We start from the raw sequence: 27731 nt of genomic DNA, 5'->3' as shown, positions 1-27731 counted from the left end.
ATTACAGGCTGTGCTGTAGCAGATTAATGACTGACAACTCCACACTCCTCTCAGCGCGGCGCGGCACACACGGAGCTACGAGGAGGGAGCGTGTGCCTGCTTGTGAGAGGAAGCGAGAGGGAGAAGAACAACTGCGGGGGAGATAATGCGTTGTGTTGGTCTGAGAACAATATGTCAGCCGTGTGTGTGTGTGAGGTGGAGACGTGCAGGTTGAGAGACTGTGTGCGAGACAGGGGTTTGTGTCCAAATGTGTTGTGTTCAGGAAATCTTTTCAACTTCTGCACCTCAGTGCAAGCGTGTGTTTGTGTGTGTGCACACGTGCCCACATGCATGTTTCCTGCAGTGGCAGTAAGTAGTCCAGTACACAAAGAACTGTGGACTGCGGCCTGACACGGATGCATATTGCCTCCAATAACTGCCCCCCCCACCCTCCTCCCCTACAACGAGCACAGAACAGAGTCTGTTCCCGACTGCTTTGTTTGAGGCAAAGGGGAAGCTGGCAGGAGTTTGCACAAGGCCAAACAAGCCAGCAAACAAACTGAGCGCTAAAACCTCTCTGAAGTTTGGAATAAATTAGGTCAGGATCTCACACAACCTCAGAGCCCCCGTAGAAGCAGCTTATGTGTGTCATGAATTACTAAGCAGTAATATTTTGGGCTCGTCACAGCCATCACGCAGCTGAGGCTAAATTCCCAGAGACGTCCCCTGAAGTGTCCACGGAAGTGGGCCGTCTGAGCCGCCATCTGGGGGCCGACAGGCGTTAGAAGTGTATAATCAATGTGAATATAAATTGCAGTAACTTACCTATCGCTCTGCTCCAAAGGTGACTAAAGAGTCGGCCAATAATGATTAAGGAAGAAGCTGATATTTTGATAGGTAGCACGCTGGAGAACTACCTTTGCAGAGGTATCTTTTTCTACTGCAGAGGAAGGCACTCAAACAGACAGGAGATAAAGGTATTTTCTGGGAAATAGAAAATGTGCTTCATGCTGCTTACGCGTGTTGAGCTCTAGAATGAAAACACACACAACCGGCTGTGGTAAAATACTTTTATAGAGCTGTAATCCATATCTGAAATATAGCATCCCAGCAGAGTAGCTCAACTCACTCGATGTCTCCGTTTACACACGCCTTTTATGTAAATATGTCACTTCTTTTGTTTATCTATGCACTTGTGTGTGTGCTGTATGTACATGTAGATTGTGTAGTGTGTTGTCAATTACAGTATAATAAAAGTGTTAAATACAGGTCATAATAATAATTCTTTTTAAATGTATCTGGATATAAAAGCTGGTGTTCTGACCCTCATTAGTCCATTAATGAAGATGAATCCTCTGTATTTTTCTCTCTTTGTCTATAAACTTTATTCATTTTATGTGTTATTAATATCCTTTCTGCTGTATTGCCTCTTGTACGGTGACCCTTACCCCGTTCCACACACTATATATTCTCTTTAGGTCTCCTAAATGCTTCTGTGAGTCATATTGTGGACTGAACTCCACCTGCACCGGTACTAAACCTGTAAGTGCTGAAGAGGCATTTCAAGGGCAGAAACAACATGTGCGCCCCAGTCAAACCCTTCTCATGGACTCCTGCACAGCCGCACAGCCACAACCTCTGTACCCAGTTCTCCTCCCACAGTTTCACCTTGGCATTTCATCTATTTCAATTAGCCGGCTCATTCCATGTCTTCATAGTTTGTCGTTTTCCGGGTTAGTTTATGGAAAAAAACGTCCTTCTCTCCAGTCCGCCTGCACTCAGAGGAACCAGAAGCATTTCTTCCTGTTCTTCCTGGCGGCGGCGGCGGCGGCAGGCGGCCGCACCGGCTGAGGGGAGTCTTGTTGGTGGGGTGTGGAGGGCTGGGGGGTTGGCGTCTGTGGCGAGCCCTCAGGAGGGTCTCCCACCTTCCACGTGCGGACCACCTGCCCCTCCTGCAGACGAAAGTCGTGCTCCACGCTGGAGAGAGGAAGAAGGCATCAGTTATGTGTGATTAGACCTACAGGCTCTCGTTTCCACAAATATCTGCCTCTTTAGCTGCTGAATCCTCCACTATGTTCCCCAGCTATCAGCTGCTAACTGTGTCTGTCTGCTCTTCGGCACTGAGCAGCTGGTGTGCAGTAACTTTTTAGAGCTTTTCTTACTGTAAAAAGCTGCCTGCTGGGGCCAAAAACAATGAGCTGAAACCCGTTACTGAGCTCCCTACAAGCCGAGGGGAGCGACACATTCAAGGGATAATTCGCTGCTCCTGTGATATTGTCAAATTGTTTCACATTGTCATTCTAAGAAATCTATAAAAGCCACACATATTGTAAAATAACAAAAGCGTGCACAATGCAAAAAAACAAACAAGTGAGAACCAGCAGGTAAAGCATGAAAGAGGAGCAGTAAAGATTCCCCCATTTGCCGCCGCCGCCGTCGTAGGAGACAACAATGGAGCTGTTGGCAAAGTGAATCAAGAGCTAAAATGCTGAGTATTACGGAAATGTTGCAGCGCCAGGAGTGATCCCCGGACTGCAGTTGAGACAAACACCAAACGAAAAGTCAGCAAGGTGCATCGTCAGTAACATGACAGTACAGCTCAGGGGCTTCAGCGCGAAATGAGACGTGAACTCCGATGCACCTCTGCAGTAGCTATCGGTGAACGTAAGCAATAATAAATGACTGCATCTGCAATAAAGGTATAAAGACAACATTTGCTCAGAGGATTACTTTAGTCAGCAGTCACATGTTGGGTAAGCGTTCGCCCCCGTGAACCGCTTCTTTTTCCTCTTTTTTTTCTTCTTTTTGTATTCACTTCTTCATTGCTGCTATTCTTGCTTATTATGCAGTGGCCTAGTTAGCTGGTGTTGCTCATCGCGGCACAGATGCTGGAATGAGAAGGACTCCCTCGGTTGAGGAGTGCTGCAGAGGGAGAGAGGAGGAGCGGCGGCAGCCGGTCCCGGGGTTCTCCGGCAGGGACGACGAGGGCTCTCACGTCCACGTCCAACTGACTTTACGGAGCTCCCACCCCCTCAGTCCCTCGACCGCTTCACTCCGGAGGCCCTCTGGTATTTTCTAATGCACAAAACAAACCCGGCGAAACCTCAAACTCCAGACAGGAGCACGGTGCAGCCAACGGGTACGGACCGTAAACAGTGAAAAAAGTGAGTGGGCACAAAGAGCCGTGAAGAGGATTTCTTTCCTCTGTAATATTCACAGCAGTTAGAACTGAGAAAAAAAAAAAGCCACTTTAACTGAACCTCTTCACGGACTGCTTCACAGCTTGAAACAAACCTCCAACGCTGCGTAAAATGAAGAGCCAGTCACCAGGAAAGTAAGCAATGGGGTCTCTGTGCTGTTCTAACGCCCTGACATGAATCGAGTAAAACAAAGTCCTCCATCGCCACATCTACACAGCCATAGGGCCCAGCTCCCCGCAGAGCTCCCGAGCGGCCCCCGCTCTGCGAGAACGAATAGCGGCGCTCCGCCATAGTGGCGCTGTGGGGAGCCGTCCACCCTCCGCCGAGGCGAGGCGGCGCCCTCGCGTCCCGCGGTTTGCTGTTTTACAGGAGGTGCAGGCCTCCAATTCAGAAGTTGTGTCAAGAGTTTGGAACACACGGCGTCGGAGAGAATCGTCACGTTGTTTTACATTGCGTTCTACTATAGAAGATATCCATCCATTGGTCTGCATCCATGTAGAATCGTGGTTTCTGATGCTGGCTCACGTTTGTTGCAGACAAAATGAACCTGTGTGCGTTGGCAGGGAATGTATAGTTAGCACTCAATACGTGCATACAGCGCTTTTTGTAATAAAATTAGCCTGGGGAAAAGACGGGGTTCAAGGTTTTTCATGTAAGATATGTTTGCTTATTTCATAATTGGTGCAAAAAATCATTTGCATTATCGCAGATATTTCAATGAGGTCATTTGAAGACGTAATTTAAAGAAGGCTTTCAAAACTAATTGAAATTTGTATGTGTCACACCTCCAAGTGTCATGAGCTCAGCGTTTCATTGGGAGGATCGAAGTGACGCCAAAGTCACACGTCGGCTGCAATACGAGCTAAAACATCTCGCTGTGGACCATTTGTCAGTAAACTATCTTTCCACTGTGTGACCTTACTTTGTGCACGTTACTACATCCCTTGAGAATTACCGTATTAATCGACTATCTTTTTTAACCATTCAATTTGGGAGGATGCGACCTTGCCCAAGAGCACTAACGCAGCGCATCACCAGAGGGGATTGAATCAGCAGATTAGACCAGATCCTTTTACCTACGATTCAAGGTTATTCAAAACTGCTGAGTTAAAACAATATGATAGCAGTTATATTTGAAATATCGGGAACTATATTAGTGGCACCACAAAAGTATGCGTGGCTGTATTAACGGTTTGATTGCACAAGATGGACATGCACTCGATAGAAGAAAGAGCACGAGACTTAGACTTTCTGTAAACGAGGACGTTAGCTGCAGTCAGATGGGATACAGGCTGAACATTTGACAAGCTGAAAATAATATTCTAAAACTGTTTAAAAAAAAAATATATATATATATCTAACCGCAGAGGTTGAACAGAGCTTCGTCTCTTTTTCATCCTTCCATCTATTAAACATTCATACAACAGCACCAGCAGCAGATCATCATTTCTCATCTCCTCTGTGCTTGGTGGAGGAGAGACTTTCTGCAAATATATATATATATTTATATCAAAGGCAATCAACTCCAGATATCTTTGCAATTTTCTCTCCTCTAGGCTGACTATTCTTGAAAGAAATATCCAGAGAACATTTCATTTCAGCAGCAATTACATGAGCAGTGAGTCTGTGTAGAGAGCGCTGTTCATCTGGCCCCCACAAACTCGCCAACACACAATGTAACAGACAAATGTGCGCGCGTGCAAAGACACTATCCACCGTAACACACACACACACACACACACACACACACACACACACACACACACACACACACACACACACACACACACACACACACACACACATTACGAGTCATGAGACAGGCGGTACCCCGATGTATTAGACAATGTGAATTTTGATCCTTCTTTAATTTCACTCAATAACAACAAATAACCTCCCGGGGAGAGAAAAAAGAAAAAGTTGCTCTAAACTCAGGACGCATCATTGACAGTTTTGTTGTAGTCAGATTATCTTAATCTTTTTCGTCCCGAGCCTGAAATCAGTAATGTGGCATTTTCTAAAGACACACAGGCTGCTTCACTAACAAGATGGACGGAGGCAAGAACCAATGGGAATTGATGTCTGAACACTGAGGCAATTCATTACTTCAGTGTGTATCGCTGGGAGGAGATTGGGTGACTGAGCAAGAAAAGAAAGGCCGTGAAACTGCGAACATGACTAATACCTCAGGGACACGACATTAGATGATTTATGCCATCCGCGCAGGGTTTGACTATGCAATATAATTTATGTTAATCAGAGAATGCTAAAAGCTTGAATGCATATCGGATCAGATTACAAGAAAACGCCTCTCAGCATAAAACAGAACAATTTATTGTTATTGTAACTATTTGCTGGGATTTTCAAGGTCAATACATTTGCTTTTATAACTAAGTGCTGAAGTGCTTGGCAGCGAGTTATAAAAAAGAAAAAGGGAAAGCTGTTGTGGATGATATTAAATAACCTTGTATGATGTTAATGTTTCTCTCTCCCTCCACTTACTTCATCTTTTTCCATTTTGTTATATTGAATGAATTATATTTACATTTTTCTAGCAATTACCCACATAGATTTGACTAATGTGACCTTATTAGCGACCTCTGGCACTTCCCTCAGAGCTTTGTTTTTCAAAAAATCAACAGCCCAGCCATTACCATCTGAGAGAGTGCCGACTCACCTTGTTCTCAATTCTCTCCCTGCGCATAAATAACATTGTAAATGTTGTTTATTGAAGAAACCAGACAAAGAAAGCTGAAAGATTTAAGCACAGAGAAAGCACTTTGCATCAAACTGCTTCTTAAATAAAGAGCAAGCGAGGTGAGGAAATAAAAGGCGAGGTGGACCGATCTGTGCCCTGAACTGTGGTCTAACTTTCAGTGCTTTTGTTTACTCTGTCGGGAAGATGCTGCACAAAGTGTATGAATGCGACTAGTTTGCACTGCGAGGCGGCCGGCAGTCATGAGCACACAGGATCTGCTCTCAGTGGGGGGGGGGGAAGCTGTTGAGTGTGAACTCACACTCATTACTGGTTTACTTTGGGAGTTCACTGTGCGAGCGCGCTGCTGACACCTCAGCGCGTCTGCTTCCAGCGACCTGGTTATTAAATGTAGCATAACAGAGAGAGTGGTGGGTGAGATGTAGACCCATGACAACATAAATACGTCATGCGGGGCTGTTGAGGGACGAAAGAAAATCCTGGGGAGAAAATGTGATGATAACGGGTTTCTGAAAGCTGCACAGTAACACTGAAACAACTTGACTTCCACTTGCAGGCTGCAGAAGTGAGTCGCGAACACAGTGTTGCTCAATCTCACGTGGAAGGTCTATGGAGCAACCTCACAATAACAGCAACGCTACGGAGATAATACATCACGTGTGGTAAAGCTGTTTAGCAAAGAAGGAGCATTCATCTGAAGAGCAGTTCTGCAGGCGTTCTGCGGTTTGTGCGAATTGCGATTTGTCCAGAAGTCGACTGGATTTTAGCGCGGCAGCTGAGCGGAACGGTGAGTCAGCGAAGGTGAATTAAACGGGAAAAGGTGACGGCTGGTTGCGCGCGGCAGCGCTCCGTCCTCAGCACCACCGACGTATTGAGTGATGGCTGCTGGAGCGGAAGGCTCTGATGGATGAGTGGCTATTGAGGAGATCTGAGAGAGAGAGAGTCTGACAGCAGGGCGGCAGTTTGCCACCAGAAAGAAAACAACAACAACAACAACAACAACAACTAGCAGTTAGGGTGCATTGTTGCAGCCATTCATAAATGCACACACCCACACACACTAACAGGCTCTCTTTGTGTAAAGGGGTATTGCATACTCTTTCACCTCTTTGCTTCTGGAAGTGGAATGGATTATAGCGTCTCAGGGGGGATGAGGATTTAAGGCTGAGGTGAGCTGTGGGGAGGATTGTTGGAAGACATGTGCACAGATGCAGAAAATCTGGGGCGCAGATTAACATTCATCCCCTTTTTGTTTTTCCCTGGTCAAAGATACATGACAGACAGAATAATAGTGGTTTTGTTGATTTGATTTTGTTGCTCCTGACGAGACATGAGTCGTTAAAAGCGTCTGTATTTAAAATTAGCGTGAGGACTTTTTAACTGAACATTAAACAATCTTAATCTCGTACTGATGCATCTATATGACCAACATGAAGGGGCTATTTCTCCAAAGTCATTCTCAATGCTTGTCCTCTATGTCACCGGATCTGGTTACGGATAATCAGTTCAAATCCTGAAATATTTCACCTCAGACTGCAGCTTTTGTTTTAAAAAGAGACTGTATGCGTTTATTAAGAGGAAACTGAAGTTTATTCAGTGTTAGTAGGGAGCGACAACGTGTTGACTATTGACACGCAACAAAACGTTGCTCAGACTGATTTGAGGGCTCTCCGTATTCATGCGAAGGGATTTCTTCAAAATGAACTACGGAGAAGGAGAAGACAATTTTAATGAACGAGTTAGCATCTAGCATTTAATATCTCATCCATCAATCATCTCCCGTAATGACATACGCTCAGTGCCAAAGCAGGGAGAAGATTGAGAGTGGGTGCCGGGGTGTGTGTGTGTGTGTGTGTGGGGGGGGGGTGGGGGGGGGGGGGTAGCTTCAGGGATCTAATTTAGCTGTGGGTGTGATTCTAACGTGATTAGTATTTATATGACACATCATCCACATTAGGCACTGCTTCCCTGTTCCACATGCCACTCTTGATCTCCCTCTCTCCTCCCCGTTTCAAAGGCACGGCACTATGGTGATGGGCACCATCTGGCACTCACTCTTGGCACCGGGTCCACTCTGTGTTTGTTGCCAAAAAGCACGAACAAGGGTTCTTGCTCTCCCTCCTCTCTTGGTGTGTGTCTCTCCCTCTGTTTCACACCCCGACCCTCCGACTGTCATTTATTCACACAAACAGACGCCCGGGTGGACGGATACAAAATCGGCGGACACGTAACAAGAGTTCCACTTTCACATCTCCGGTGAACGGCTCTCGGATGCAGCCGCTAGTAACACATTGCATGAAGCGACAGAGTTTTATTTTGTGTTGAAAAAAAAAAAAAGGAAAAAAAGAACGCCCTTCATTTTCTAAGGTCTTGTTTTCTTCATGTGCTTCCGCCGGCTGAGCATTTCCTCCGTGTGGCTTCATAAGAATGAGAGCGATGCCCACAGAGTATTTTCTGCCTCTCCCCCCGCGAGGGGCCTGTTGCTGCGTGGCTCGGCCCTGAAGTAAAGATGGATTACTGCAGAAGAAGTGCCTGCCCTGCCCTTTACACATCTCACACACACACCACTTATCCATTATCATCCACGGGGGAAGCGGCGCGCATGTGCGTGCGCACACACCCACACACAGACGCACACTGTCTGAGCGCTCCGACGGGGTCGTTAGCCAAAGGTCAGAGTCAAGGATCTGACAAATCTTGCTTTAGAGAAACAAAAAGCTCTCATATCCAGTTAAACTGAAACTGCCTCTTGTTGTCTCACGATCGTTTTTTGTTTACCTGCGACTCTGTTTCTCTCTCTGTATGTATTTTGGGTTTAAGACACACAGCGAGCAGGAAATCTCTTTGTGTTTGGATCAATTTTCTGTCAAATATGGACAAGCAGGTGATTTGAAATACCACAGAGAAGCAAAGCGGGGCCCGGCAGTCGGTTGTCAGTTGTCCTGACGTCGCCTGGCTTAAAGGGACTTAACCATGGGCTTCAATTAAGTGCCTTATTGACTTGATGTTTGGGGTTATTTGGTTTCGAAGATTTGTGCGATTTATTTTCTGTCTTGGAAGCACAAACGGTGGACTTTCTCTGACACAAAGTGACATGAACATCCGTCTCCTTGGTGAACGTTTATGTTACAACCACGTTACTTAAGTACCGAGCGACGTCTCTCGCGGGGCGACGCCGTTGAATCCCTGGTTTGTAGAAATGTACACCGCAAAAAACAATTGTCACATTGTAAATTGTTGAACTCAACAACGGAGGAAAATTAAATATTATATATAATTTCCCCCACAAAAGCAGGCCTGGTCTTCATCCAGAACAAGGGCCAGATCAAGTACTCTACCGTGAGTCAACATTTTTATTTGCTTGCATGTTCCGTATCATAGCAACCAGACACAACCAAAATCATTTGAGCTACTTTCTAGTTTGAGAAAGTTGGGGTTGCGGTTAACAAAAAGACAACATTAATTGGACATTACATTAATCGGGCTCGCACATCCCCTTAGATACATCCGACACTAGTCCGATATAAACGGGCCACAAACGAGCGTACACACAAACACGTGCAAAACACGCTGTCACAGTCCTCCATTTATTTCATATCAGCTTCCCTCCGCTATACCCACTGCCTGGCACGATAATGGCAGAGAATTGTCAATGTGTAATGACTGCCTGCAAGCTTCAGAAAATATCCTCGTTATCGTGAAGATGAGAAGTTCATCTATAACCTTCTCACACACACATCACCTGAAAGAACTGCACCTCGGCTTCCACTTGTGGAGGGGAAAGTGAAACTCTCCTCCTCCTCCTCTCCGACGCTCCCTTAACTCCTCTTTCCTCCTGCTCCTCCACCCAATCCAGGGCTGCCATTTGCACTTCTCCGCATCCCCTTTTAAGTGTGAAATGTATTTATATTCAAAGCGGAGAGAAGAAGAAGAATAGGGGGGAGAGAGAGCGGAGAAGGTGACATAGACAATCTACTGGCAAAGGCGCCTCTTTCTGATATCTGTAAAGTACCGAATTTCTCTGGATAAACCGGGACAACGAGGAGCTTTCAGTGGCGATGGGCGGGTGCTGGGACCATGCGGAAGGTATTTGAATTGGACCGCTGTGCTCTCAAGGCCACACGGGAAAGTTAATCAACGGCAGTGAAAGGAAAAGTGAGCCCAAGCTGAGGAAGCTGGAGAGCGGGAAGAAGACATTATGGAGGGCAGGAGTAGTGAATGAGATCTTAGTCCGTTCTGCCCTTTGTAATATGACACTGTTTAGAATCTTTTTGGGTTGCAATCAATCCCCCCCACAGGTTAAACTATACCGCCTGCTTGACAATGCGAGTCATGCATCGCTGGTCCCTTATTGGGATGCATCAGACGATCGTGTCTGGCAGCCCTCCGGTACCCACACGGAGCCAACAGTGAGAGGTCTCCAGGTCTCCTTTAAACACTACTATTACTTTTTAAAATCTTTTAAAGCCGCTTTGATTCATTTTTAATGTCGATGAATATTTCACCGCACACCGCAGTTAGGCGTTTGTTAAAAATGAAAAAATAAAAAAGGCAAGAGTGGAACGAGAGATGCACAGGGAGGGAAAAAGTTGGAGGTATCGAAATGCACCCAAACTCAAACCAATTTCTCTCCCCGGTGCCTCTCGTGCTCCACCGACTCCCTCTCTGGTCCATTGTCAATGGAAGGACGGCGCGCCAGTATCAGGTCCCATCATGCGATGTCGCGTCGGTGGAGATGTGTGTCACGAAGCGCTGAATCATGGTGGGTGTGTGGCGAAAGGATGGCGAGTGACGAGTTGTTTCTGTGGGGCGCTGTCACAAAACGTTCCTCCCAAGCCGTCCCGACGGATCGGCCTCCGCGGCCTCCGCCCCACGAGCCCCAAGAGAGACTCTCGACGGAGGAATCCTCCACCCGCGGCGTCAAAACTGCGCCTGGCATCCACATGATGCGCAGCCCTGACGCGAAGAGGCATTCATTGGAAAATGTGACGCTTAAAAGAGTCACCACAGACTGTGAACGGGCAGGATGGGAGAAAACGCGACATAGAGTGTGAAACGAGGCCACGTTTGCAGATATCAAACAAACACGAGTGGCCTCCCCGCGGACACCAGCAGTCAACCAGCAGCGAATAAAGAGCCAGACGGCTTCCTCAGCGATCCGCTGTTCAACCGAGGCGATGACGGATTGGGTTGGAGGAAAAAAAAAAAAAAAAAAAAGGCAAAACTGTGGACTCATAGTTTAACGGAAAAAGGCCGTTAATCCATCTCGGAGTGGCAGACCCCTCGAGTTCCTCCGGCGAGATCGAGCAAACAGACAGAGCGGCGGCGGAGATAAAGCGGCGGAGTGCAGATCTGATTAGGCTGCCGTCTCCGCAAACCCCTCTGGGATTAAGCACAACAGACCCCTTGTTAGACCTCCGTGCTTTGTTCCACGCGGCGCATTCGTCATTAGCAGGAAAGAAAAAAAACACAACTCCACCGCCTAATTAACACACTCCCGCACGCAGCACACACTCACGTGTTGACGCGCGGCTAATGGGCCACCGGTGCCGGATAAATAACATCATGACTAATGTTCTCCGTGGAATGTGAGGCCCCTTAAAAATCAGAACAAATGAAGCGTTTATTATATAAGTCTTGGTTGGGTACGAAATGCCACTAGAATTCACATTTGTGCGCTTAAACTGTCATTAGCATTTCTACGTAAGCTGTCGTGAGATCACAGCCAAGTGTGTGCCCACATCTGCCAAAGTAGCATCGTACTGATATTATTATTTTTGCAAGACTTTTATTTGTCTGTATTTTTTCAATAATACATTTCCTGGTGTCTCATTCACTTAATTAAATCTATTATGTTAACGCGCATTCAAATTTAACATAGCATATGTTCTAATTTGTTTTATTGCAACCTTGTGCATGATTTAAATTGACTATGATGAGAGGAAGCCCTGAATAAATCTAGAGTTATTACCGCCAAAATAAGCAGCGAGTAAACTTAGACAGTTGTTGGTTGAGGGGAAAAGATGCAAAACTATTGTGGCGGAGCCGATGAGGAGAACTGCAGAGTCAGATGAAAATATCTGTGTGTTCATCACAACTGTACGACTGACTTATTTCACACTACACGCTTGATCTATTGTTAATATGAAAACGTTGATTAAAGCAACTTTTAAATACAGTTGTGCAACATTAGATTTACTCGGGTGGAGTTTTCTTTCATATTGGTTTAGGATAGATATTCTTCCGTGAACGTTTTTCTGGGCAGTATTGCAGTCTGGGCTTTTCATCTAGATTGATACTGTCATGTGATGTGCTGAGCTGTGCTTTTATTTGAGGACTAAGACTTCTTCAAGAGCCTTTTTAATTGATGGAATCTGTCCTGTCAGATTTTATGGCTTTTCCATCACTCACTCTCATTCCAGGCTTCACTTAATCCGTCTTTCTCCTCCAACACCTTCTTCCCCATTGCTGCCAAATTCTCTTTTAGACTTAACTCAAATTGAGCCTCAAAGAAAAGAAAATCTCCTCGAATTTTAATGGAGGAAAATCCTCTTGTCACACATGAAAGAGGCATGTCGACTTGGGAGGTAGATGGAGCGATAAGTCCTCATCGGACCATAAAAACAGCGGCTTGAGTTGTCGACTCAGAAGCAATGTATAAAGTGTGATATTTCACTATCTCATATTACACTTTCCGTATTTGCTTTATGCAGATCTTCCTGAACAGAAACCCTCACTTTAATAGCTTTCAAGATGAAGCCGTATTTGGTTTCTGAATGAGTCGCTTCCTTCATGGGCTTCTTCTCCCTGTGCTCAGTCTCTTCCTCAATTTTTAAATGTCAGATCTTTTCTCACAGATCTTTCATATCCCTCAAAGTCTTTCTTCTCTGTCTCTGTTTTTTTGATTGAGGATGTTTGCAAACACACTAGAAATGACTTATTGGAAATAACCAGATTAGACTGAATCATTTATGTGCTTTACAGTAATTCAAACTTCAGCAATAACATAATTTGTTTGACAGCCAGGTTAATGTCGAGGATGTGTTGTAGCTACAGAAAACATCCTATTAGCACTACAGAATATTAAATAATAAACGAGTAAGTAGGTGAACATGCACAATCAAATCACTGAGAGCAATCAGTTGTGTGTGTGTGTGTGTGTGTGTGTGTGTGTGTGTGTGGGTGTGTGTGGGTGTGTGTGTGGACGCCACTTTTCACAGCTGCAATTTACAATTGAAAAGACTGATGATGAATCTTGGCCCATTAATTGGGTTACGCTGCTTCGGATTTATGACACAATTTGATACAACGCTTCTACGGGGTTTGAATGAGAGCTTTAATAATCAGAGTAATGCTGTAATATTATAACATTATTTACCTGGAGAATCATCAGAGTGAGCCGGGAAGAAGAGAGTCCTTGTTTATTAAATTCAAGATGGCCGCCTCCTCATTGCTTTGTCATATATACATAAATACTGAGAAAGTTGTGGTAAGATTTGTACTTTTACCAATATTGTAAACATTTTTTAAACAGAAAAATATGGATCAGTAAAATAATTTGAATAATTTGAATTTGTTTATTTGTATATTGTATATATACAATATTAATGTGATATTAGCTTAATACTTATCTGTCCTATCTTTTTTATATTTTTTTATAAGTTACTTTTATTGCTCTGGATTTTAAAATGCATATGTGCACGTATGTGCACGTTCAACGTGAACTTTCAGCTTGATGTCAACAGCATCCCATGTGGGAAATGCCATCACGTTATGCTTACTGGGAACAACTAAAGTCTGATAGAAGAAGAAAACAGGTCTATTCATCATAACATGGGTAAAACTTTGGTTTATTTGGAGCAAACATCTGGATTACATGTACAATGTTTACAAGCTCGCAAATGCACCATTTGTTTCCAAACCAAACTCACCACTGACATTTACAGAAAGGTTCCATAAAACTCAATTAAAATGCTTGTAGAATTCCCTGTTACTTATTTAACGTGTCAGGGTTTACGGTTTAATCCAGTGATACAGAACGATAGTCCTGCTGTAGTGCAATGACTGTCATCCCTCCTCTCTCCCCACCAGTACGTTCTCCTCTCCCTCCTCTGCTAATAACCCCTTCTTCTTTTTGGCAATTCTGACATTTACAAGCAATTTCAAAGCAATCCACAATTTTCTTTTCGCTTTTCCTCACCCTCCTGCAAAGTGTGAAATCCTGTTTGTTAATTGATTGATTTCAATTCAAATTTCCGACCGGAATGATTACACAGTAACTTTGTCAGGCTGTGTGTGTGTGTGTGTGTGTCTGTGTGTGTAGATGAGAGATAAGGAGAGTAGAAGAATGAGAAGAGCAGAGGAGGGAGGAAACCAAGCAGGCACACCGCTGCCCGATATGTGTTGATATTCACCTCATTAAATGAGCGAGAGTGTGTGTGTGTGTGTGTGCGTGTAATGAGTCTTAATAAATAATAACTGTATAAAGCGATCAAACCTGCAGTGGTGATACGGCCGCACTCAAAGTGCTGAACCCGGCCGTTCTGTCACGCAGAGCAGAGCGACAATCCCACCGAGCCATAAAACTGAAATCCCAAAACTGACGTGATCGGAGATGACAACGTGATGCACATAACTGTGCGCAGAGACACGCACTGTGCTCTCTGTGCCCACATGTAGCAAGCGATAAATATGCAGAGGATACGTCTATCCACATACCTATAGATGATGCAGGCGCAGTCCCTGCAGGTCCCGCAGTTCTCAATGTCCTGTCCGGTCCTGTATGAATGTCTTCTGTTGAAAACCATAAAGATGACATATCAGGGGTAAAAAGAAGGGATGTTTTGCATGCATTGGTTTGTGTGAGCCAATCTTTTCCCTTGCTGAACCAAATTTCTGGCACACACACACACATCTTTGCAAATACACCAATCTAATCCTCTCAGAAATCAGCCCTGATCATTTTTTAATGAACGATACCCCTTCCATCCGGCTCAAGCTGTTACGTAAACCATGAGTCACTGTATCACTCCAGGCACAGAACAATGCTTATGAGGTAAAAGTCAAGCCTGCATGCATCACCCTTTGCCCCATCGCTGACTTCTTAAACAGTTATTTCTCTTTATGACACACATGCAATAACATGTTCAAATGTATGCAGAGTATATCCTTAGCATTAGTGCGAGGAGTGTGTTTTGGATTACACTGCTCCAAAATAAGTCAAGCTTTTCCTTTGGATCCGTAGACACACATCCATCCACGTCTATCTCGTCCTATCCAAGAGTTCTCTCGTCCCCGCATCGTGTGCTATTTTGGTGCGATAAGGCGGGAGAAATTACTAAGCAGCTTACAATGTCAGAAGCAGATTAATTAAAGACTTGATGAGAACAGTAAAGGGTTTACACGGTAACAGGCGTGACGCATCTGAAACCACCAACATGAGGACAGCCAAGTGCTGATTCCCATCTATCCCTCACTGCTGCATGCACGCACGAGGAAAGAGCTGCTGCGGAATAATACAAAACGAGAGACCAAACTGACCCTTGCGGTCCGTCACGCCATTAATTCTTCAGCAGATCAAGAGTTGACATTGAAAACGAGGGTTGCATGACAAGATACAAAGATATATACAGAGGTTTCCTGACTTTTCTCTGTCTGTTGCTCACCTTGCTGTTTCTGCCACATCCCATTCGCACCAAATTTACATTGTGTTCAGTCCGCAAGTATTTAATGCAAACAATGCTGGGATTCGGTATAAATAGATGAGTTGCCTCCCACTGATTCTGTGGGAAAAAGCGTGGGAACGAAGGTCATCGCCGCAGGGATATGGATATTCCCTTTTTAAAGAAGACTCTGCCTACAACAACACACTTGTCTACTCCAATCCAGGAGAGATAATGCATCTTTTAGTGCAAAGCTATGATCACATTAAATGTCGGCTCCTCTTTTGTTTTATTTGTGTTGAGAGAACTGAATTCTCAATTGAGAAATTAACTGTCTGGAAATAAAACAGCAGGCACTTAGGCAACATGCTGATATTTACCTTCCAGGTCTCAAAAATACCAGGCACTCAAAATGAACTTAGTCCCACTGTTTGTTATTCTCTCCTTTCCTTTTTTAAAGTTACTTATCCATTCATTCATCAAAAGGTCAATGACACTTAGCAGCTAAAGAGTCAGATATTTACCTCAAGAGTTGGTTGAGACCAAAAACAGAGCTAAAAGAGAGGGAAGATTAGACATAAATAATCGTAAACATGACTCCTATTGAATTATTATGCTGTTTCCTTAAGCCTAAATAACCAACTGTTTGCTAATACGTTTGCAATATCCCCTTATGTGTTATTGATGTTGTTGTATCTGCTGCCCCCAAATAGAATAAAAGAACAAACAGTTATTGCTGGTTTGATGATTCTATTAAATTATCTATGAATTCCCCTTTTAGGAAGATTAGGCCTTTACAAGGTTGGTAGTAATCTGTAAATAACATGGCAATAGAACAGGGTTTGTCTATTTAATAAGGGTTAATAATAGACTGAATGTGAGAGAGACTACCATATGGCTTTTCACACTACATTTGACTTGGCCCTGAGCTGAGAGTCCTGTTAGCCCCGGGTTTACAGCTCCATTAGCCTACGGCTTCCAGTCATTTCACATTCATGACATTGAGTGTGGGACTCTTCTCTTTTGGCCCTGGGCTTTCACACAACATCGAAACCCAGACAACCCCATTTTAAACCCTCGGGCTATGCAGCATTTTGCAGTGCAGTTAACACTGCCTTTGAAAAGCATCTTGGACACGACGATGCAAAAAACAATACTTTGATCCAGGGTCATTTACTCTGTGATGTGAAATTCTGAAGATTTTAACCGTTGATGTGTGGAATGTATTATGAAAGTTGACCCAGGAAAAGTCAACACACTTGCGAGTGTGAAGCCTCAGACCAAACTGCGCTTTGAACAGTTGCATTTAGAACAGTTCTGAGATCGATTCAGCAAAGATTGCTCTTGTTTGATTGTCCAATTACATTGTTTAAACATGGTCACTGAGGGCCTAGATTTTATTCACGGAGCCCTGGAAGACATTTCACTCTACAGTTATTCGTACAAAACATCCCTTCAACAAAACAACACAAGAGACTGCGTTGGTGCGGCTGTTTTTTTCAGATACTGGTGAGATAATGAAATACAATCCAAAAAGGGCTGTTTGAGTTGTAGATCCCAAATATTGAAAGACTTATCCGAGGGCAAAAAGTCACAGAGGCAACTATTTATCTTTAATCAAGGTAAAATTAGAATTAAAATTAGAATTAACGTCACAAAATAATCTACTATTAATATGTCTTTAATCAAGGTAAAATTAGAATTCACGTCACAAAATAATCTACTATTAATATGTACTCTTATATGAACTCTTGGCACTCCAGTGTGTCGATGGGTTATGTGCTCTGTCTGCATGTGGTCATTGGAGGGCTGAGTAAATGCAAAAGGGAAATGCCTTTAGTGATGCTAAAGGGTGTTTATGATCTTATAGTGATAAGAGGGTTAGTTATAGAGGGTTATAATGTTATCGGGTTTTATGACTTGACAAAAGGTCTGATTGAGCTCAAAAAACGGTTGAATAAAGAAGATCTGTAGTTTGGCATCAGTATGCAAGCATTTCCTTTTTAGTTCATTCAAAGTAAACCCAAATGAAATATTGCCTCACCCGTCTCTTTCTGCCTCCTTCTTCTCAAGGTCTTGAATGACATCCAGGAGGACCTTGATGGTGTTCTGGCTGGTCTCCAGGACCCCCTCCAGGCTCTGGAGCTGAGTCTGCAAGTTACGGATATCGTGCAGGGGTCCGTTGGGACCCAGGAGCTTTTCTGTCACCTTGGCTGGATCCAGTTTACACCTGGCGCCTGACACCAACCCTCCCAGAATTTCCTGGACCTGTCTCAGTGTGTCCGCCTGGGTGGCAGTCAGGGGCCCAGCGGCAGGCCGCTCCCCGGAGGCGGAGCAGCCCCTGGCTCCCGAGCCACTCGGCTGGTTTGGAGGGTGTTGGCTGTTGGGGGTGCCGGGCCTGGCGTTGGGTCCTGAGCAGAGCATTTTGTGTAGAGCCCCAAGCTGAGCCTGGGCTGAGCTGAGACAGCTGGACTTAAAACAGGCCTTGGCAGGGGAGGAGGAGGAGGAGGAGGAGGACTGCTTCTCTCCCTTCATCGCAGCAACTGGCGGAGTTTGAGCTCTGTGCTTCAGAGAGCTGGCTCTCTCACAGAGCTTGGGAGAGTCTGTACATTTTACGTCCTCCTTTTTCCCCTTGTCCCCGTCTTTGTCTCTCTTGCCGGCCTTGCCGTCTGCCCTGAGCATGGGCGTTCGGATCGCACGACCCGGCGGATCGCCTTCTTTTTTGCGCGGCGTGTAAGGTGGGGGCAGCGGGGGTGGAGGTGGAAGTCGAATCCCCCTCTTATCCTGAGCGTTATGGGGCGCCTGAGAGGGGGGCGTGTAAGGCGGGGCAGCGCGAAATGTGGAAGAATAGAGGGGAACGGCTTTAGTTGGTGTCGCGCACGTTTGTGCGTTGGGAAGAGTGGACGCGTATGTTTTCACGAGTGGTGGCGGAGAAGTGCAAGATTTTAATTTGGGGACTGGGGAGGAGTAGGGGGCTACGCCTGTGTTGGCAGAGGAGGTATTTTGCAGAGCTTGACATGGAATGTTGCAATGAGACACAGTTTGTATGAGCGTGGCGTAAGAAGGTGGAGTGGAGTTCGAGTGAGGGGCGCGGGGATTAACCGAATGTGTGGTAGAGTAATATGATATGGAGGTGCATGACAGGGCAGTTTGAGTTACAAATGCACATGGTTTGACGTTGGATGCACCGTGTGGCTGCTCGTGTGTGACGCTCGGGGCAGTGGTTGGATGTCTGATGGGGTCGACAGGATTTATAATGGGGGTTACGGTTGGGGTAGGGGTGGAGCAGGTTAGGGGAGCCGATGACACTACGCTTGAGATAGGGGAGGAGCAGTTTGGACTGGGGCACGATGGTGCAGTTGGGGGAGGACTGGAGCAGACTGTGCTGGGGGTGGTCGGCGGTGAAACAACAGTATAATATGGGATCGGGTGTTGGACAACGGGAGTCGCAGCAGTGGGCGGTGGTACGGGTGGAGGTGGGGAGATGCAAGCTGGCTTGGCGGGAGAGGGGCAAAGTGGTGTAGCGCAGGGTTCAGGGGTCTGTGTCGGTGCACTTGCAGGTGGGGGAGAGGTACAGTAAGGCACAGTAGTTATGTGGGTGGCGGGAGGATCTCTACTCGCAGACGGGGACACGGGACTCTCAGATTGTATTTGCACGGAGCTCAGTGACGTAGTCGGAGGCGGGGAAGCACACGGGCTACACGTTCGCGTCTGGGTGGTGCAGGGATCATGATTTGGAGGAGCTTCACATGGCGAGTCTGTTTGCATGTGAGTGGTGCACTTTTCAGCATTTGGAGATAGCGTCGGACATGAGTCGGTGATTGGGATTTGAGTCGCGCATTGTTTTTCACTCAAAGGTGGAGATTTATGTTGACTATCGGTTTGACTTTGGGCGGTGCAGTACTTTGAGTTTTCAGACGGGGAGGAGCTCTCCGTTTGAATTTGAGTGGTGCAGAGTTTGGCTTCTGCGGGTGGCGGGGACGGACTGTGCCTTTCAGTTTGAGTGGGGGTGGTGCAGTAGAGCACTTCCTTTCCAGGATCACTTGCTGTCCTGCTCAGTCGCTTTCTCCTCCTGACCGCCGATGGGGTGCTGCTCGCCTGGCGCTTGGGGCCATCCCGGCAGGATGGAACGGACGAACAGGGAAAGGGCTCAGTGTTGTGAAGCACTGAGGGGGGGCAACTGTGCCGAGAGTTTTTCACCACGCTAACAGCTGATTTAACGTCAGTCCTGAAGGTTTTAGACCTGCGTTCCACCACAGCTCGATCCCCGGGCGCCGGAGGACCGTTCTGGTCCTTGGATCCGGGCACCGGCAGATGGTTGTGCGAAAGGTACTCATCCGGAGAGTCATGTTCGTCATCCCCATCCATGCCCACCGAGTCCCCGAGGCTGTGGCTGCGTGTGTGGGTGGAAGGGAGGGGCTGGGGCTTTTTCAGGCATGGGGAGGTTTGGATGGCTGTGCTGGTGCTCGTACTGGGCCTGCGCGTCATTGGCAAGGTCAAGGAGTTGGCCTGTGGCGGCGCCCAGCACCGGCGCGTGGGACCCGGAGTCAATGGATGGGGAGGGGCCCTGGCTAAGAAAGCAGCAACGACCTCGATGGTACTCGCCATGTCCCCGCGCACAGCCCCCACCACGGAGGTCAAGCCAGGTAGGCTCTGAGTCCGCGGGCCATCCCTGTCGGCCCACGGCTTGGGGGACCTGCTGCCGTGTTTGCGGAGAGGATGCGGGCTGTCGCAATCCGCGGCCGGCCTCTGATGGCTGTTGTTTTCCCCCGTCCCGCTGTTGCCACTGCTGCTGCTGCCGTCCTCCAGGTCCTTGAAGCGGACCTGGTGGGTGCGGTTGCGGCGGCGCTTGAGGCGGCTCTCGATATCTGGGGAGTCCCGATTGAGCAGCACGGAGCGCACGGTCATCGTCCCGGGCAACTTGTCCGCCAAGGTGCTCTTGCCGTTGGTTTGGCCTGCGAGCAGGTGGTTGGGCTCTTTACTCACCATTTCTCCGGCCTCTCTCGCTCCCCCAACATCCACAGGCTCTGCGGGCAGTTTGATGTGAAGGCCTAGTTGTGTCAGTACTTCAACAAGGAAGGAGATCTCCCCATTGCTTCATATCATTAGAACAGTGGGTGATTTGTATAATAGAAGTTCTAGTTGCATCACAGAACAGAACAGAGATTCTTCTTTTTTTTAGGTTTGTGTGCAGCTGCAAATCTCAAATCTATTCTCCGAGGACTTGCTTTGCAACAAACAACAGTTTTTAAAAATTAAGTAAAGATCACTGTGATGAATTTGGGTTAGCGTTTGTCCCTTTTATAAAAAAATAAATATCTGCAGCATCAAATACTCATTAAAATAAAAATATGAGAAATGTCCACACTCTCATTTTTCTTCTAAATGTGTGCGCTTCTGCTCTTTATTTCTCTTTCCAGTGAGACGAACTTGATGAGGTTGGGGAGGTTACCGGAAAACAAGCAGGGAGGGAGAGAAGGCCGCCTGTGCATCCTTTCTGTCTGCATCATGTTGGCCGGTCTTCTTGGCAGACACTCCTTCTCTACTTCCTTTGTCCTCTGGGCCCTCAGGAGGTTGGATGACCAAAGTATGGGATGGGCCTGCGTACTTCCACATAATGGCCTCTCTATTTCAAAAATAATAATTTTGCTCTCCTTTCTTCCCTTTTGATTTTAGGACTCTTTTCCTTTTGCAGCTCTTCTCTCGGTGACTCATTCTCTCGTGGCCGAAGATGGCGTTGAATTCCTGAAAAGAGCGGGGAGACAAAGAGAGAAATACAAGAAGTAAGAGATTGTAATTGCTTCCATATTATTGCATTTCCATTGAAACGCGATGGGCTTTGGGATAATGAAGGAGATATTAGATAGGCAGCTATTTTAAAAATGCATGAGACGTGGGTCAACACGGAATGGAAAAAGACGACGTTCAATTCAGTAAAAGTAATGAAAGGATGTAGGTGGCATAAAAAACACAGGATATATGATCAGCACCAGCAGCCCATCCGCAGAGAACAAGGGAGAAGAGATTGTAATTAAGGCCTATTCACACTGGCGGAAGGGATACCTGTACTGTAGATATTCCTCCCTCTGCAAATCTCTTTCGCGATATCAAACGTCTGTCTATTATTCCGGCTCTCGGGGCGCACGGCCTGACTGTTGCATATGCGTGTGTGTCGTACAGATTTCTCTTTTCCTCCATGTTAAACAGTCTGTGGCCCTGTTGCACGTCCTTGATGATCGGCCATGGTGACATCCTCTCTGATTCATCTGGTCACTGCGTGACAGCCTCTCTGCCCCGCTGTATTCGGTCGTATGTTCTTGTCGCGCCGATTCTACGGCCCGTTTTTGAAGATCTACGTCCTTGACATGAGTGTGCATATAAATATATATTTATATTTATATATACATCACTTCCACTTCCTGTCTGCCACTAGCAGTCGGGCGTGATGCTGTCGTTTGCTTTACACAATCCATGGATCTGCGCCTTGTTATCTCCCCGTGATCGCCTCCGACACTGACAGGCCCGGGCTTATTCTGCATGCCAGTGTGGCCGTTGCTTTGTTCCCCTCTCTTCTGTGGGAGGGGTAATTAGTGACTCCTTCACAGCTCCCAGGTTATTTAGGGAGAGAGATACCCGAGGGGCTGCCACTTTTATTTACGTCCACCGTTTTTCTACTCTTTCCCTTCTTTCTTTCTCCGGCTCTAAAGAGCAGGATCTTTGTCACAGCCGCGCCCCCTCGCCAACGCCGTTAAAAACATGATTATTAGGATTAATTGTCATTAAAGTCACTGCTGACAGAGCCTTGGGGTGGAGGGGGGGGGTATTAACAATAAAACAGCAGACATATTAATGGGTATAGAGACAAACCTCAGGATTTCTTTCCATTCCATTTTCTATCACAGCAGTGTAGACAGATGAGCAGCGCTTGTTTCACACAGAAGACGTGGAGACTAAGCCGAGGGGGACTGAATCCTGGGAAAAACAAAAGCTTGTACTGTATCCTTGCATGTAATCGATCTTCACTGTCTGTTTGACCTTGAGATTCTTTTCCTGGGTGAAATCACATTTGCACTTTGAAAGAGTCCCATTTCATTCCGGCCATCGGTCTTGCTACCGATTTCTCGTAAAAAGCACTCTGCTTTAAACATTCGCCCTGACAGATTTTCCTTTGAGTTTCCTCCATCAGTCGCGGAACCATTACCTTATTCTATGGGCTGTCATCCTGATCCCACCATCGCTCCTTCTTTCTTTTCCCTCTACATCCCCTCCTCGCCGCTGCTCCCGCCTCTCGGGCTGCAAACTACCTTCGGATCAAAATTTACGCCGACACTTTAATGAATCCAGCCCCTCTTAATGCTGCACAAGCTCACTCCCGTGGCTCAGGCCGGCTCTTTACCACATGTGACATTTTCATGTTGAGCTATATTGGCTGGACGAGAGATAAATCACCAGGCAGGCGGAGGAAGGTGTGCGACGGCATAATGCCAGCGAGGGTCATAACTCTTTTGGGTTATTATTTAGGATTTACCACGCTCGTCGCGCTGCCTGCCTCTTGGAGAAGGTTTTCCTGTGGCTATGTAGGCTTCCATGTGTGTGTCTGTGATGATAATGCTGAGGTCAAATCTGACCTCCCCATGCAAAGCCGCGCTGAAAAAAAAATCTAACTGCTTGCGCAGACGGAATGATAATTGAATTCTTTCAGGGACGTTGAGAATGCCAAAAACACACCTGTGGGTCTTACTGTGCTGGTAAAAGGTGCTGCGGATTGAATTGTTACGTAAAGGCGTGTCGGATCGGACGCTCAAATTTGTCATACAGGACTGAGGAAAGAGGAGGCACAGAGAGGAAGAGGAAGGAGAGGAGGTAGACGCGCCTGGTTATATTTAGAGATGCTATGAGACATATAGCAAACTGAGAGGAGCAGGAATCTGAATAAGGAGGGAGAAGAGGCGGAGGGACGCAGACAGGCGGAGGTAGGGGGAAGCAGGAGGGAACAACCCCTGGCAGCGGAGGAAATGTCATGGTTAGGGTTCAGTGAAGTGGTAAATCAGGAGCATCAGCGTGTCAGGGCATTTAAGGGGGAACCGGAGAGGAACTAAGAAAAGCTATATGATCAGTTATTGGCCCTGAGAGCAAGAGGGTAAGAGTTATACTTGCACTTATTTACCACGCAGTCGTGCTCACAGGACAATGTGTGTTGTTTGCATCCCTGTCTAAAGAAATCCACACCCAGGAAGAAGGTTGCCTGTGCACAAACATTTGGTCTGGTAAGCATTGTGTGCTGCACAAAACCGGGGGATGTTTAGTTTATGCAGATGCGCCATAGAGGACACAACGATTTGTATGTAAACGGATCTAAATGCAACCAGAGCTGAAGTAGGAGACGACCACGGCATACGTTCAACAGAAATTGATCTAAAAATCAGCAAGTAAGCAAAGTAAAGCAACACGCAAACGGTGTAATAATCTCCGGCCCGGGATCTGCACGAGAAAATAAATTCCTCCATCGCTAAAACGGCGCTACTGATGCAGCTGCCTCTGACTGATGCAATCTTAAGTTTGATCAAGCTGAACAGCAAATTAAATTACACAAACAAACACAAATTAAATTACGATTTTTAATTCATTATAAACCCGGGGCAACACAGTGAACACAATCATTGTTATTCCTGTCAGAGACTTGTGTGGAACTGTAGCAGCAGCATGTTCATGCTGGATTGTTTGTTGATGAGTGCGCTGCCATTCAGCTTTGCCCGTTACAGTCAATCCGTCACGAGCAGCCGTATTTCACCGGGCACGAGCTGCGGCGATAAACAACCCTCACCTACACACAGAGCCTGCGAGGCTCTGGGGTTTTGGTTTTCCTTTTGTAAAAGTAAAGTTATCAACACGTGCATACCAATCTCTCAAATACCAAGACGAAGCGTCTAGCTGGTCGACTCGGGGGAGGCGGGGGGGGACTTGGAGGCTAAATCACCAGACATTCCCCTTCAGGAGTTTGTTTGGAGACCAAAACCGAGCTGCGACTCACCGGGTGCCCAAAAAAACACGAGTCTAAATGAGTGAGAATGATGCTCGGAAAACATAAAAATGTATGATGTGTGAGTGTGGTGTTGACAGCTTATTTTTCATTGCTCCAAGGGGATGGGAAATAATCCATTATTGCAGAGAACATGAAAACACTTGTTTTAGCTAAGAGGTATTCATTTACCTTTTCACCCCACCATTTATTTTGTGTCTGTTTGATTGGACGAAATATTCAGCGAGGTAGGCAGCAATACAGAGAATGAAATCCTAATGAAAGCTGCGTAAACGACTGAGGGAAGTTGGTGCACACAATGTAGTATAGTATGAAACATATCAGTATATAATTAACACACAATAACTTTTGTGATGCACAGCTTTACGTTTGGGATGTGAGTACATTAACACTCTGGTCACACTATCTCTGTTGCTGTTGGCAGGTTTGTGTCATTTCAATGCTGTAGTGATCAAGAAAGTAACACTACAGGATGTAATTATGTCAGGGATAAACTCCCCTCACACACAAACGCACATAAGAAGGAAACACAAATGTCATCTTGCAAAGCCACTGCGGAGCTCATCACTTAAAGTGACGTGCGGCCGCCCTTCTTGTTCCAGTCTCCGTAAATGCTCCCTGGATTACTTAAAACTTCTAGAATACGCTGCAAGGAATGATTTGTTCCATCTGTCCTCTTTTAGCCACAATCCTTATATGAAATCTGTATCTAGGCCAAAGGATCGTGATAAGCAAACTGAGCCAACTGTGAACAAATGTGAGGAGTTTGTTTGGGTATCTGTGAAAGAAAAGTAAACATTGTTTTCTTTCCGTGGCCAGTTAGTTGTTGTTTTTTTATGCTCTCTTACAGGGGACTCAGAGATGAAATAATCCCAAAGTCCAGCCAAACAAAACAAGTGACGTTATCGACACGTCCAGAGCCCTAAAAGCACGCTCCATGTAGCGCAGCCCGCTCCCTCCGCCCCCCGGGGGACAACTCTCTGCTGGACAAAGTCGCTGTCCAAACTACTGTCCCCTGAGTGCATCACACAGCGTCACCCACGAAGCCAAGCTGCTGTCGGCCCAAACGAAATACCTGTCCGGCGGACGGACAGACTCGCACAGCACGGCAGGGGACAAGGTAAAAGTTTAAGCATTCAATTCTGAAAAGATTCATGAGCAGTGTGAGAAAAGGATTAAACGGTTGGCAGGTGGAATCGGGGGGAGATGGAGATTGCTGAACCCTTAAAACGCACCGATGAGGTAAGATAAAAGGGGAAGGGGAGTGTATAGTGGAGTGAGAGAGAGAGAGAGAGAGAGAACAGGAGTTTGTGTGACAACAGCACAGCGTCTCCTTCACACCGCAAATGTGTGCGTGTGTGCAATGTGCACCTGTGCGTGGCGAGCGCACGCATGTGCATTGGAGGCTGCACATGCGTGACAGTGCAATTGCATTAGTCTGATGCTTGTCAATGCAAGATTGCTACGAGATGAGTGGATTGAGACACATGAAGGGCAATTCAAAGCACATTGCATAATGTTGAAGCACATTGCGATTATTGAAACGCTGAAACAATGTCTCACATTATTTGAAAATGAAATGCACAAAGAGTGTGCATTGGAGCGTGCAAAGACACACGCACACACACACAGATCCATACAAATGGAATTCCCTCGCTCAGTGCCTCCTACTCAAACTTTCTGTGTATACCCCCCACTGCGCGCACTCACACACATGGACGCACACACAGTCGTGCTCATGACAAATATGCAATGAAAGCACGCTGCTGGGATCTGCGAAGCTACATCACCGACAGACCAATCTAAGCCCCTCACTCTTTAAAGCTTCTCGTAAAGCTGCACAATCTCGGGGAAATAACTCACCTGCAGTGGAGCAAATCCCAGTATCCACGCACACACGCACTCTTCCCTTTCACTGAATGTAACACACGCGCACACGATGCGAGGACATCAACACAACCCTGTTATAAGTACACACACACAAACACACCTGCCAAACACATACACAAAATGCATGCCCCGCACGTGTGTGCGCGCATGCCAAGACACGCGCACTGACTTTCTTTTCAATGTGCAATTCAGCAGAAAAACAAGTAAAAATGTCGCCCACGAAACAAAAAGAGACCCCCCCCCCTCCCCGTTATCTCTGCGGTGATGCTGAGGGCTGATGGGGAGATTGCTGTGCAGGACACAGAACTGAGTCACACATACCACATCTCTCTCTCTCTCTCGCGCGCGCGCGATTCCCTTCTGTGTTGTCTCTCCTCTTCCCCCCCACACACAAACGCTCGCTCCTCTCCCCCTGCTATTCCTTCACGTGTCTCCCGTCCCTCTGGCGCTCATGTTTGCTCCCGTTCCCTCTCCTCCGTCTGCCCTCTCTCCGCTCCTCCTCACCTCTGTCTCTTGTCCTCCGCCGCGCCGTGCGCCTTCTTCTATCTCACTCTGCTCTCGCTCTGTGGACGCGTGCCTTTCACGTGGGAGCCTGTTTATCCCGTGCGCTCCGCTGTGCCTGCGCGCCTCGCCGACTGAGCGTGCGTGCGCGCCGCGCCGTGAGTGGAAGTGAGCGGACAGGAGGGGGAGCAAGAAGGCAAGAGTGAGCAAACAGGCAGTTTGCGCTCTCGGATGCTCCTCTCGTCAGTTCCCCCTGCCTCGCTCCCTCTTCCTCTCTCCCCCTTCTTCCCTGCGTCTCTCCATCGTGACCTCCTCCTCCGTGTCGCCATGCAAGCCCGCCCGCATCCGTGTGTGTGTGTGTGTGTGTGTGCAAGGGGGGAGGGTGGGGGAGGGCGAGGGGGGGGGGGGGGGGTGGAGAGAAGGAGGCAGTCGGAGGTGGAGCCAGCGAGTCGGTCTAATTAAAAAGCAGAGTATGTACAGCTGCAGAGAGCAAAGAGGGGAGACGGCGGTGGGAGGAGAGGGGAGCAAAAGTTATCCACAGGGGCGGAATCAAGGGACATGGAGGCGAGATGCAGTCAGCGGGGGGTTGGAAATGAGGGAGGTGGTGGTAGTGGAAGGTGGAGTAGAAGGAAAGAGCTCACGGGACACCAAGGTCAGCCGGGGAGGAATGCAGAAAGGTCATGCACACAGAGAGGGAGGAAGAAGGGGGAGGAGGGGGGGATAGGAACAGACAGGTGGAATTA

General features: G+C 46.8%; 1 protein-coding gene across 8 annotated transcripts; it reads right to left on the bottom strand.

Annotated features, from left to right (window-relative positions):
• Positions 1–1037: 1037 nt before the first annotated feature.
• LOC120831831 (uncharacterized) lies at positions 1038–27356 on the bottom strand. 8 transcript variants are annotated; one of them, XM_040197601.2, is made up of 5 exons: positions 26809–27356; positions 17602–21302; positions 16082–16111; positions 14614–14688; positions 1038–1956 (listed from the first exon to the last, which is right to left on the bottom strand). In XM_040197601.2, exons 2-5 carry the CDS (start codon positions 20544–20546, stop codon positions 1758–1760), a joined length of 3249 nt encoding a protein of 1082 aa, XP_040053535.2. In that variant the 5' UTR covers positions 20547–21302; positions 26809–27356; the 3' UTR covers positions 1038–1757. The 8 variants fall into 8 exon arrangements, with proteins under 8 accessions (XP_040053535.2, XP_040053531.2, XP_040053538.2 ...); XM_040197597.2 differs by having other exon boundaries at positions 26992–27356; XM_040197604.2 differs by having other exon boundaries at positions 14614–14685; positions 26992–27356.
• Between the last annotated feature and the right edge of the window lie 375 nt (positions 27357–27731).

This window comes from Gasterosteus aculeatus, chromosome 14 (genome assembly GCF_964276395.1).
Source record: "Gasterosteus aculeatus chromosome 14, fGasAcu3.hap1.1, whole genome shotgun sequence".
In the NCBI taxonomy this organism is placed as follows: domain Eukaryota; kingdom Metazoa; phylum Chordata; class Actinopteri; order Perciformes; family Gasterosteidae; genus Gasterosteus; species Gasterosteus aculeatus.
Note: the sequence above shows the minus strand (reverse complement) of the source record. Positions and strands in the feature narration are given on the sequence as shown.